The sequence below is a fragment of the Fonticula alba genome (assembly GCF_000388065.1).
Source record: "Fonticula alba strain ATCC 38817 unplaced genomic scaffold supercont2.2, whole genome shotgun sequence".
In the NCBI taxonomy this organism is placed as follows: domain Eukaryota; order Rotosphaerida; family Fonticulaceae; genus Fonticula; species Fonticula alba.
Window position 1 is genome coordinate 1,925,117 of NW_009242972.1, and position 11,468 is coordinate 1,936,584.

The 11,468-nt window shown below is 73.4% G+C and overlaps 3 protein-coding genes across 3 annotated transcripts in view; 2 read left to right on the top strand and 1 right to left on the bottom strand.

Annotated features, from left to right (window-relative positions):
- H696_01430 (hypothetical protein) overlaps positions 1-8,024 on the top strand; it is a gene marked incomplete at its 5' end in the record, with an annotated part of 10,629 nt that extends 2,605 nt beyond the window's left edge. Inside the window, 2 exons of the mRNA XM_009495326.1 lie at positions 338-2,384; positions 2,548-8,024. Coding sequence (XP_009493601.1) covers positions 338-2,384; positions 2,548-7,046 — 6,546 coding nt within the window. The 3' untranslated portion in view covers positions 7,047-8,024. The remainder of the gene's footprint in view (positions 1-337; positions 2,385-2,547) is intronic.
- H696_01431 (hypothetical protein) lies at positions 7,217-9,680 on the bottom strand. Its single transcript, XM_009495327.1, has 5 exons — positions 9,381-9,680; positions 9,039-9,165; positions 8,444-8,784; positions 8,226-8,319; positions 7,217-7,995 (listed from the first exon to the last, which is right to left on the bottom strand). The coding sequence occupies exons 1-5, from the start codon at positions 9,583-9,585 to the stop codon at positions 7,596-7,598; spliced, it is 1,167 nt and encodes a 388-aa protein (XP_009493602.1). The 5' UTR covers positions 9,586-9,680; the 3' UTR covers positions 7,217-7,595.
- Positions 9,681-10,217: 537 nt separating this feature from the next.
- Positions 10,218-11,468, top strand: part of H696_01432 (hypothetical protein) — a 2,577-nt gene continuing 1,326 nt past the window's right edge. The window contains exons 1-4 of the mRNA XM_009495328.1: positions 10,218-10,348; positions 10,478-10,542; positions 10,653-10,786; positions 10,921-11,095. Coding sequence (XP_009493603.1) covers positions 10,299-10,348; positions 10,478-10,542; positions 10,653-10,786; positions 10,921-11,095 — 424 coding nt within the window. The 5' untranslated portion in view covers positions 10,218-10,298. The remainder of the gene's footprint in view (positions 10,349-10,477; positions 10,543-10,652; positions 10,787-10,920; positions 11,096-11,468) is intronic.

Consider the following 11,468-nt stretch of genomic DNA (forward strand, 5'->3'; position numbering starts at 1 on the left):
GTCCGCGCGTCCCCCCCCCCCCCGGCGGAGTGCTTCCCAGGCGCCCGGGAGGGGTCTTGCCGGGGCCATTTTTCGCCCGGGCTAGATTGATCCCCCAGGAGCCGGCCAGGCACGTTCCCACCTTCGTGGGAGCGGCCAGCAGGGGGGGGGGGGGGGGGACGCGGGGCGGGGGGGCGGCCACCCGGCAAGCCACCCCCCCGCGCGGGCGCGCGCGCGCCCCCCCCCCCCCCCCCCCCCCCCCCCCCCCCCCCTGCCGACTGACCCCCCTCCCTCTGTCCCCCGTCGGCCCACCTGCCCCGGGCTGCTGTGGTGCCCTGCGCGCAGCATGGCTGTCCAGGTGTCGAAGCTGGCATCGGTGGACCCGGCGCGCGAGCCGTACCTGACCTTCCGGCGGAACCCCGCCTTCCTGGCCTGCCTCGGCACCCGGGCGGCGGTGAGCTTCATCCGCCATGGCCGGGTGCCGGCCGGCTTTGCCTGGTGGCCGCGCGGCCGCGAGGCCGAGCACAAGCCCCCCATCGATGGGCCGACCTCCACGGGGTCGGTGACCGGTCGACCGGTGCGCGCGGCAGCCATGGCGGCGGCGGCGGCCGTCGCATCGGGCGCCACCCCACCGGTGGCCGGGCTCAGCCCGGCCGCCGCCAATGCCGACCTCCTTGGTCAGGCTCTGCTTTCCGGCGGCGCCCGGCAGGTGGCCGTCATCAAGCAGGAGCCCCTGGCCAGTGGCCCGGTGGCGGCGGGGGCCGATGACGATGCCCCCGGGCCCGGGGCCACCACCGAGCGCGAGGACGATGACCCCCCGGGCAATGGCGACCCGGCGGGGGGGTCGTCCGGCCCGGCGCCGGAGCCCGGCGATCGGACCCGGCGCTCGCGGCGCATGCCCACTCGATCTCCCGGGCCGGATGCCACGCGGTCGCCCTCGCCGCAGCCGGTACGCCGGTCTTCCCGGCGGCCGCCCACCCCGCCGGTGTATTTCCCGTCGGCCAGCCTGGCGGACGCCCCGGGCGATGGGCCAATGGCCGACCCCCCCGGGCCGGCGGCCCGCGGCATGGACCCCACCGAGGAGGACAATGCCAGCCCCAGCGGGGGCGGCTTCCTGTCGGACACCGGCACCCGCAAGCGCCGGCGGCGCATCAAGTCCCCCGATGTGCTGGATGATGATTTCGATGCCGACCCGGCGGCCGGCGGGCCGAGCGCCGGGCAGGATGAGCCCGGGGCCCGGGGCTCCGGCCCGGGCATGCCGGCCCCCGGCCCCGGCAGCGGGCCGCACTCCTCGATGCCGCCGTATCCCCCCCCGGGCACGCCGGCCGGCGGCATGGGCTTCCGGTCGGTGTCCCCGAGCCCGGCCCTGTTCGCCAGCTCCGGCACGGCCACCCCCACGGACCCGGGGCTGGAGGGGGCCGGCTCGGGGGCCGGCGATGTGGCCGTGCTGGCCACCGCGGGCGATGTGGCCCGGCACCTGCTGTACCTGCCCTCGGACCGGGAGTTCATCCGGGGCCCGACCGTGTCGCCCGGGGCCGTGGCCTTCTACGACCGCCTGCGTCGGGTGTGGGATGGCTTGGATTATGCCTTCTCCGATTCGGACCTGGACTTGGATTCCGGGTCGGAGTCCGAGGCCGAGGGCGGCGGCGCGGGCGCCCCCTCCCCCGGGCAGGCGCTCCTCTGCGAGGAGACCGGGGCTCTGCGACTGCCCTCCGGGGCGGTGCTCGGCCCGGCGGCGCAGCTACTGACGCCGGCCGGCCTGCTTCAGGCGCGTGCCGAGCATCTGGCCGAGCTCCGGCGCCTGCAGGTCGACCACACGTCGGCCCTGCATGGCCAGCCCCCGGACCCCGGGAGTCCGCCCTCCCCCTGTGCCTCCTCTTCGGCCACCGTGGCCGGGTCCTCCGCCTCCTCCGCCTCCTCCGCCTCCTCTTCGCAGGTCAGCGACCCGCCGACGGACTTCCACAGCTCGGACTTTGACTCGGCCTATGAGAGTGATGCCGAGGACCTCCCGCTGCCGGGCGAGCAGCTGGCCCCGTCGGTGGCGGCCCTGCGCCGGCGACCGCGCGATGTGACCCGAGCAGGCGCCAGCCCGGCCCCGGCCGCGGCCGCGGCTTCAACCCCGGCCTCGGCCGGCTCCGCGTCGCCGCTGCTCCGGTCCAGCCGCCAGCGGCAGTCAGCCGTGGCGGCGGCCGGCGCCTCCTCGGCCACGCCCGGCGGGTCCGCCGGCGACCCCGATCAGAAGCTCTTCGCCGACGTGTCGGCCCGGGTCTTGCGGCTGGAGGCCGACAACCCGGATGCGCTGAACCTTCGCTGGTGGCGCTCGGCCCTGCGCACGGCCTGCGCCACGCGAACCCCCCTGCTGACGGTGCTCGGCGTGCCGCGCCTTACCCGGCCGCCGGTCGTCGGTGCGTGTGATGCATCCCTCCTCCTCCTCCTCCTCTCTCTCTCTCTCTCCCTGTCCCCGCTCGCTGCATGTTTGTCCGACTGACCCCGTCGCCCTCGCGCTCGCCCTGGGCCCTGGTGCTGGGTCCTGGCGCGCTCCCCCCCCCCCCCCCGTCCCCTGTCCAGGCAATGCCCAAGTGGACCTGCGACAGCTGTACCGGGCCGTTCGCCGACGCGGCGGCGTCCAGGCCGTCACCGAAACCTCCCTCTGGCGAGATGTCTACTATGCGATTGAGCTGCCGAATTACACCACCAACTTTGCGTACCACCTGCGGGATGTCTATCGGCGGTACCTGCTGCCGTATGAGGCGCGGCTGCGGCTGCGCCGGCGGTCGCACACCGATCCCGAGGCCTGGCACCCGCACGTCCTCGACCAGTCACTGGTGCTCCCGGTGCCGGAGGCGGTGCTGGGCGGCCGGTCTGGCGGCCCGGCGGCCGGGGGCAGCGCGCGCCGCGGTGTCGGCACCACCGAGCCGGCCGCGCACCTCGGCTCGCTGGTGCTCGGCTGGCCGAAGCGCCTGCGCCGGCATCTCCACTGCGGGGGGGCCTTCTCCGCGACGTCCGTCCGCCAGCTGGGCCCCCTGCTGGCTGGGACCTTTGTGGGTAGCTCGGCGGCTGCCTTCCCGGCGGTGACCACCGCCGCGCACTCGGCCCTGGTGGCGGCCAGCGCCGTTGGCCATGGGCCGGGCGGGGCAGCCGGCGGGGCCCCGGGGTCCGGGCCGTCGTCTGGCGGCGGGGGGGCATCGCCGGCCGCCACGACGGCGGCCACGGCCGCCGCCGCCGCCGCCGCCGGGCAGGTCCCCCTCATCGCGCCGGTGCTCGTGGTGCTGACGGTGCTCTTCAGCATCCACGCCAATCCGCAGATCCTGGCAGCCGGGGCCATCGGCCCGCCGAGCCCGCAGCTGAGCCGGTCGCCGACCGACTCGGCCGCGGCGGCGGCCCTCATCGCCTCGGTGTCCGGCGCGGTGGTGGCCCTTTCCGGGGACCGGGTTGCCTACCGGCCCAATGACCGGGTGGTTGTCCTGTCCCCGCGCGACCGGGTCGAATACTCGGCGCGCATCCTCAAGTTGGACTTCGAAGGGAAGTCCTCCGGCGGCGGGCCCGGCACCCCGGGCGCCTCCTCCGGGCCCGGCGGCGGCAGCGGCAGCGGCAGCGGCAGCGGCAGCAGCCCTGCCACCGGCGGCGGGGCTGGCACCGGACCGGCCAGCCGTCGCGGCGGGGCCACCGGGCCCGCGGGTGCCAGCTCGACCGCCGGGCCCGACGCCGGGCCCGCCATCCCCCGGCGGTACTTCGTCCACTACAATGGCTGGAACTCCAGCTACGATGAGTGGGTCCCCTCAGACCATGTGCTCCGGCCCCTGGGGCCGATGGCCGCATCGGCCGGCAACCCCTCCAGCGGGGCTGGGGGTGGTGGTAGCGCATCGCGCAAGCGCCCGGGCGCCAGCCCGGCCGCCGCCAGCCCCTCCACCCCCTCGGGCCCGGCCCGGCCGGGCGCCGGGCGTTCGCTGCTGGCCGACAGTGTGGCCATGCCGCCGACCTCGCCATCGGCCCCGCCGGCTCGGCACAACAACGCCAATGCCTCGCCGATGACCTCCTCGCCGTTGATCTCGGTGGTGGCCACGGCGGCCACCGTGGCTGCCAGCCAGTCGGACCCCGGGTCCGATCAGCCGTCGGCCTCCTCGGAGGCCGAGGACGCCACCTCCGACGACGACACGACCGAGGCCCAGCAAACCCGCGCGCGCCGGTCTGCCCGGCGGCAGCTCAAGCGCCGGAGTGTCCTGTCTGACGGGTCGGACACCATGGAGGGCGGGGGCAGCCCGCCGGCGGCTGGGCCGGCGGCCGCCAAGCGCCCGCGCCTCGTCGCGGCCCCGGCCACCAGCGACCACGACGAGGATGCCAGTGACGGCGGCGAGGTGCCGACGACCGGCCCCGATGTGGCCTCTCCTGCGCCGGCCGCCGGTGGGGACCTGCCCTTCGAGCTGAAGCTGTCGCCCGACATGCGGGCTACCGCCACCGCCGCCGCCGCCGCCGACGCCGACGCCGACGCCGACGTTTCGCTCGAGGATGATGCGACCGACAAGGCGGGCCTGGTGGAGGTCAAGCCTGATCCGGACCGGCGGGCGTTCGCGCGCGCTGCCTCCCCGCCGTCTGCCGGTGGTGGCATTGGCCATGGCACCGGCGGCGGGCCCTCGCCGACACGGGGGCCGGTCGCACGCTCGGCCGCCCCCCCGGGGGCGCGGCCCGTGGTCGCCTCGAAGCCCGGGCCCGATGGAGCCGTGGCCGATGACACCATGGCTGATGCCGACTGCGAGGGTGCCAGCGAGGATGGCGACGATGAGGAGGAGGAAGAGGAGGACGAGGATGTGGCGGCGGCGACGACGACGACGGAAGCACGCCCGGCGATGGGCCCTGTCCCGGCCACTCGGCCGAGCACGCCGCCGCCGCCGCCGCCGCCGGCCACCATCCCGGCACGCGGGCCCACGCGCCCCAAGCGCGAGGACGTCCCGGCTGCCATGTCCGGCCCGTCGCACCCGGCATCCCCCCGGCGGATGCCCTCGGCCAGCGCGGCGCCGCATCTTTCCCCCCAAATCAAGGACCACTCGCCGACCCGGGCGACGACGGCGGCGGCCGGCTCGTCGGCCTCCTGCAACGATGTCCGGTTCTCCGGGCCGGTGGTGGAGTCCGACCCGTCGGACGAGTCGTTCCCCGCGTCGCCGACCTCCTCGCCCGGGTCGTCGGCCGCCTCGACGCCGGTCAATGGCGCGCACCTGCGGCCGCAGCGCGGCGCCACGTCGGCCACCGCGTCGCCGGCCGGGGCGCTGCACTCGCCGGCCCCGGCCGTCGACCGGCGCAGCTCGATTGTCATCAAAATGGAGTCGCCCAATCCGCTCCCCTACCACCGGGCGGACCCGTTGCTCGCGCCTGCCCGGGCCCTGGACCCGGGCCCGGACCTGGAGGACGACTCCGCTGCCGGGGGCCTGGTCAATGTGTCCTCCGAGCGCCGGGGCACCGAGCGTGCGGGCGAGTGGGAGGACTCGCCGCCGGAGACCCCGGCCGCTCCGCTGGCCCTGACCCGGCCCCGGCGCGCGGTCCAGCGCTCGCCCAACTACACCTTCGACTTGGACCCGGCGGACTTGCTGCAGGGCGACGAGCCGGACCGGGTGGCGGCCACGGCCCCATCCAGCCGGTCGGAATCGTCCGGCTCCCTGTCCGTCGGCAGTGGCGAGGGCGGGGCGGCGGCGGCGGCGACGGCGACGGCTACTGTCGACCTGGCGGACCCTGGGTCCGGCTCGGCCACCCCTGCCGCCTCAGGTCGGGCTGGTGCTCCGGGCCCGGCGGCTGACGATGCCTCGGACGCCGGGCCGCCGGGCAGCGGCCGGCCGATCGCGGCCCGGTCGCGCATCGCCTCGCGCAACCACTCCCGGTCGCGGTCGGCCTCGCCGCATCCGGATCGCCTCCTGCGCCGGGCCAATGACTCGGGGCCGGGCGGCGACTCGGACGCCGGGGCCGAGGACGATTTGGTCACCATCACCCCGGCCAAGCAGCCCGGTGCCCGGGGCGGCGACTCGGGCACGACCCCCGGGTCGGCAGCCGCGGCGGTGGCTGTGGCCCGGCTGTCCCGCAGCGGGGGCGGCCCCGGTGGCGGTGGCGGCCGGCTTCGGTCGCGCTCCGCCTCGCCGGTGAATGCCCGGCGTCGGGCCTCCTCGCGCGCGGCCGCCACCGGCCACCACCTGTCGCTGGGCTTCGAGTCCGAGAGCGGCAACGAGTCCGACCACTACTCCTCGGACACCGGGGCCGGGACCACCCCCCGGACGCCGGGGCCTCCCTCGGACGAGCTCGACCCGCTTGGCAGCACCACCGCAAGTGGCAGCGGCAGCAGCAGCAGCAGCAGCAGCAACACCAGTGCCGCGACCAGTCGCGGGGCCAGTGTCTCCTCCTCGGCAGGCGTGTCGGCCTCGGCCTCGCTGGCCTCGCTGACGGATGCCGACAGCCCGGCCCCCCCGTCGGGTGATGAGGCCGTGACCCCGGCCGGCGGGGGCAGCCGCCGGGGGGGTGCCCACGCCTCGGGGGCCGGCTCACTGTCGGCCGCCCGCGCCGCGGGCAGTGGCCTCGGCGGCCGGACGCCGCATTCGCCGCTGGCGCATGGCGGGGCGGCGGACGACTCGCCGGTGGCACAGCGCCCGCCGCACCCGCCCTCGGCCACGCGATCGACCAAGCGGGCCCATGCCACGGCCGGGTCTCCCAGCTCGCCGGCGGTGCAGTCCTCCTCCGGGGCCGAGGCCGCCGATGGGGCCGCCGGCCGCCGGGGCGGCGCCAAGCGCCGGCGCATGGTGATCCTGCACTCGGTGTCGGTGCCGGAGTCCCTGGCACAAGCCCTGCGTGACCGGGCCTCCGAGCACACGGTCGACATCAATGCCCTGCTGCCGGGTCTGGCCCGGGAGACATCGCCAGCCGAGCGCATCCGCATGATGGAAGCCCGCCTGACGGAGCTCCGGCAGAAGTACCAAGACCTGCGTATGACGCTCATAGAGAATACCGCGTCGCTGGCCGGCGGCCGGCACGCGGCGATGGCCGTCTCGGCCTTCCCGGAAGACGATGACGACGAGGGGCACGACTCCTCTTAGGGATGAGAGGGGGCCCGGCACGCGCGGGCCGCGGCAGAGCCGGGCGAGACATGGGTGCCTGGTCGCATGTGCGTGGCTGCGCGTGACTGCTTACACCCTCGCCACCCTCTCCCGGTGTCCCCCGCCGCAAGGATGGCCGAGAGCAGGCCAGGCAGCGCCGTGAATCCACACACACACACACACACACGCACATGCACACACCTATCTTTGCATATATATATATATATATGCCCTCCTTCTGCTCATCTCCCTCTCCCTCTCATTCTTGCTCCCTTCCGAGCACCCCCCGGCTGTTTCGCCCCCTGCGCAGCCCCCCCTTCCCTCACACACACACACACGCACCACACATGTCCTTGAGTATTTACAATACATTGTTACCCTTCGCATCTACAGCCCGCCTGCCCTGGTGTATGTGCGTAGATGCGCGCACTCGGGGTCCTGCTCGGAGCCAGACCGCCCCGCAAAAAGGGAGGGAGGAGGGGAACCGGGCCAGGGAGCAAGCGGGGGGTGGGGGGGAGGGACAAAAAGCCGGACGGCGGCGGATCGACATCACTCGTCGGTCTTGCGCTTCTTGCGCACGACACTCTGAATGTCGGAGATCGGGGCATCCGGCGAGACCCCGGGGAAGGGATTGCGCTTGGCACCGGCACCGGAGGCCGGCTGGCCGGGCGCGCTGGCGCCAGCTGCCCGGGAGGACCCGAGCCCGAAACCGGCCGCCACATCGGAGAAGGCCTCCGACGCGACGCGCTTCATGTTGCCGTACTCCGCCTCCAGGGCGTCCACTTCGCGGCGCTTGGCCTGCATGAGGGTGATCAGGTCGGCCAGGTCGCTGGAGGCGGTGGTCGCCGTGTTGGCCGACGTCCGCAGCGTGGCGATGGCCTCGTCCAGGCACCGCCGCGCGCCGCGGAAGTCGTTGGTGAGCAGGTGCGCGCGCAGCCGGTTGAAGTCCGTGTTGGCGGCATCCAAATGGCGGGACCGAGGGGAGGGGGGAGGGGCAGGAGAGAGAGAGAGAGAGAGAGAGTGGGGGGGGGAAACAGGGGAGGAGGATGCGAGTCAAGGAAGCACACCGTGGATTGAGAGGAGAGGGGGCAAGCGTCAAAGCGGAGGGAGTGGCGCGAGAGGCACAGGCAAAAAGGGGCCCGGAGAGGGGCACAGAAAGCAGAGGCACAGAAAGGATATAGTTCGGCGAAGCGGCGCGCGTGCTCCGGGTTGTCGCGGTCAAGGAAGGACGCGCTTTTGTCGAATTCCGCGAGGGCAAGCTCGGCGTTGGCCGCTGCACCAGGCAGCGGCCGGGCGCACGGGCACAGCAGGTGAGCATGGAGCAGGCAGCGCGGGCAGGGCCGGCAGGCCCTCAAAAAAGCAGGTGGGGCAAGGGGCAGAGCCGCCAGGGCACGCACAGTCATCAATGTAGATCTGCCCCAGGTAGTTGTGGACGCGCGCAAGGCCCAGGCGGTTGGAAGTGCTCTCGAAATGAAGGCGGGCAATCTCAAACATCTCCCAGGCCTCGTCGAAGTCGTCCAGTGTCTCGGGGTCCGCCTCGTCGGCGGCCTCGTCCGAGTTACCGGTGGCGGCGGCGGCCGGCTTGGCGGCCGGCTTGGCGGCGGCGGTGCTGGCGGTAGCCCCGGAGGACGACGCCTGGAAGGGGTCCACGCTGCGCACGGCCCCCTCGAACAGGGCCACACCGTAGGTGAAGTGGTCGTTGGCAAAGTCGTCATCCATCTCCATGGCGAGGCTGGACCTGTGGCCCGGGGACATGGCGAGGATGGGCGCGGGGGGGGGGGGGGGGGGGGGGGGGGGGGGGGGGGGGGGGGGGGGGGGGGGGGGGGGGGGGCGTCAAAGAGAAGAGGGGGTCAGAGATGGGCGTCTTTGGGCCACACGCGCGCATGGCGTTGCCCCGTGGCGCCTGTCGCCCGCTCACACATGCATGCATGGACACATGGCGAGACCGACGCCGGGTGTGCATGGCCCCCCCCCACCAAAGTCCACACATACCGGAGGGTCAGCACGTCGGAGGCCAGGCGCTTGAAGAGCTCCGAGCTCTCCAGCGAATCGTCGTCATTTTGCGTGAAGGATTTGATCGACTTGCGGACCGTGTCGATGACGGCCAGGCGCTCGATATCTGCAGCGCACCGGGGGGGGGGGGGGGGGGCGTTTCGGGGGTAAGAGCAAGAGGGGGGTGAGTGGCGAGCCATTCATCCATGCGAGACCACCTCCAGGGAGGAGAAGGCGAGCGAGCAGAAGGGGAGAGGCAGAGAGCGATCCACCCGCCCACATGGCCTGGACTGGGTGGCCGGAGACGGGGAAAAAAAAACAACAACCGAGGACGGGGCGCACCGTTGTTGCAGCCGGCAAAATACCGCTCGAGGACCTGCTCGGCATCCTCCTCGATGACGTCCGGGTCGGAGTCCTCATCGCCAGCGGGCGCCGCGCCGTCGGCGTCGCTGCCGCTGTCGTCCTCGCTGTCGACCACTGAAAAGACGAACTGCTGCTCGGCGGGGGCATCCTGCCCGGTAGACTGGTCATCGGTGTCCTTGGACATGGTGAAGGCGACGGGCGAGAGGGAAGGCTGCTCCTGGGAGAAAGAGAGGGAGAGAGAGAAAACAGGCGCGTATGAAGAGGCGGGGCGGAGGAGGAGGAGGAGAAGGATGGTGGGTGGTATATCTCCCCGGAGCCACGGTGGCACCCGGCCAGGCGCGCGGTCTGAAGAAGAGCACGAGAGAGTGGGAGAAAAAAACGGATCTAGCGGGGGGAGATGATGGGCCGGCCGCCGGCCAGGCAAGGGCGGTGGGAGATCGGGCGCGAGGGCAGATCGGGCGCACCCCGGGCGTGACTTCCGGGTCACCCTCGCATAGGGCGAATGTCAATCACATGCTCTTCGCCGTTGGATTTAAACTCCCCCGCTGGCATCCCGCGATCTGCCTGCTCTTTGCGGCGGGCAGTGCGCCCCCTGCCCATGCCGAGTGGCGGACGGGAGCAGGCGCGGGTCGACGAGTGGCGCCTGTCGCCCTCGGAAAGATGATGCATTCTCGGCGCCCTTTCGCCCCGCCCTCGCACGTCTGCCACTCCGGAGGAGCCCCGCCACACGCGCAGTAGATCTGGCCCCAGGGCGGGCCATGCCGGTCGGGGCGGGTGGCCATCTCGCTTCCTTCCCCTCTCCCCCCCCCCCCCCCCCCCCCCCCCCCCCTCCCCTCGCCGCCCCTCCCCCCGCCGTCCCTCCCTTCGCCGCCCCTGCCCCGCGCCCACAAGTACACGATGGAAGTCGACTCGCCCAGCCCCCCCCGCCAGGACAGCCACCTCCCATGGTCCGACCTCTTTTGCCGCCGCCGCCGCCGCCGCCGCCGCCGCTGTCGCCGCCGCCGCTTCATCCTTTCCCCGCCCCATGTTCGCCATTCGCGCTGACATTTGTGGCCCGCCGGCCTGATCATGCTCAGGATCGAAAAATACCGTCCCTCCGGCCTGGAGGAGGTCGTGGCCCAGGAGCACATCGTCTCCACGCGTGCGTGCTTCGCCCTCCCTCTCTCCCCCTCCCTCTCTCCCCCGCTCCCCACTCTAAATGGACACCACCGCCCCGTCTGACCCCCCCTCGCCCCCTTTCCGACCCGCCAGTCAAGCGCTTCATCAATCAGAAGCAGCTGCCTCACTTGCTTTTCTATGGACCCCCAGGCACGGGTAAGACCTCCACTGCTCTGGCCTGCTGCCGGGCTCTCTATGGCCCGACCTTCGGCAGCATGGTTCTCGAGGTGCGCTCTCCCTTCCGCCATCGCCCCCCACCCCCGCCCCCCCCCCCCCCCCCCCCCCCCCCCCGTCGGGCGAATATGCCCCCCGCCCCCGCAGGCGCTGACCCCTTTCGCGCATGCACACACCCTTCGCACAGCTAAATGCCTCGGACGAGCGCGGCATTGCCACCGTGCGCGATCGCATTGTCTCCTTCGCGTCCACCTCCTCGGTGAGCTTCCGCTCGGCGACGGCCGACCGCGTCGGCTTCAAGATGGTCATCCTCGACGAGGCCGACGCCATGACCAACATCGCCCAGGCGGCCCTTCGCCGGAGTGCGTTTCCCTTGGCCCGAGGGCCCGGCCTCTGTCCTTCTCTCCGCTGCCGCTGGCACCCGCCCGCCCGCCCCCCTCGGCCTCGCCCCCCCCCCCCCCCCCCCCCCCCCCCCCCCCCCCCCCCCCACCCCCCCCCCCCCCCCGCCTCCCCCCCCCCCCCCTCCTCTTCCCCTGCCCACTTTGTGTCGCCCCCAACTCCCCTTCCCCCCTGCCTCGCCCACCGATAAACCGAGCGCTTAGTTGCACACATGCCCATGCACATACACACGCATCTGCCTGGAGGGGGGAAAACACGGGGTGCCCTTGGCAGGGCCTTCGGATAGGGAGCCGTAGTATTGCACGGCGCGTGTCGAACACATGCGTGCGCGCGCAG

What these genes read in the sequence shown, in the direction of transcription:
- H696_01431 (XM_009495327.1), bottom strand. Translation starts at nt 9,585, where the DNA reads ATGTCCAAGGACACCGATGACCAGTCTACCGGGCAGGATGCCCCCGCC. An exon ending in GCAGATCTACATTGATGACT is followed by an intron (nt 8,320 to 8,443) that starts GTGCGTGCCCTG and finishes TGCCTGGTGCAG; the next exon opens with CGGCCAACGCCGAGCTTGCC. An exon ending in GCGCGCCGCTTCGCCGAACT is followed by an intron (nt 7,996 to 8,225) that starts ATATCCTTTCTG and finishes TGCCGCCAACAC; the next exon opens with GGACTTCAACCGGCTGCGCG.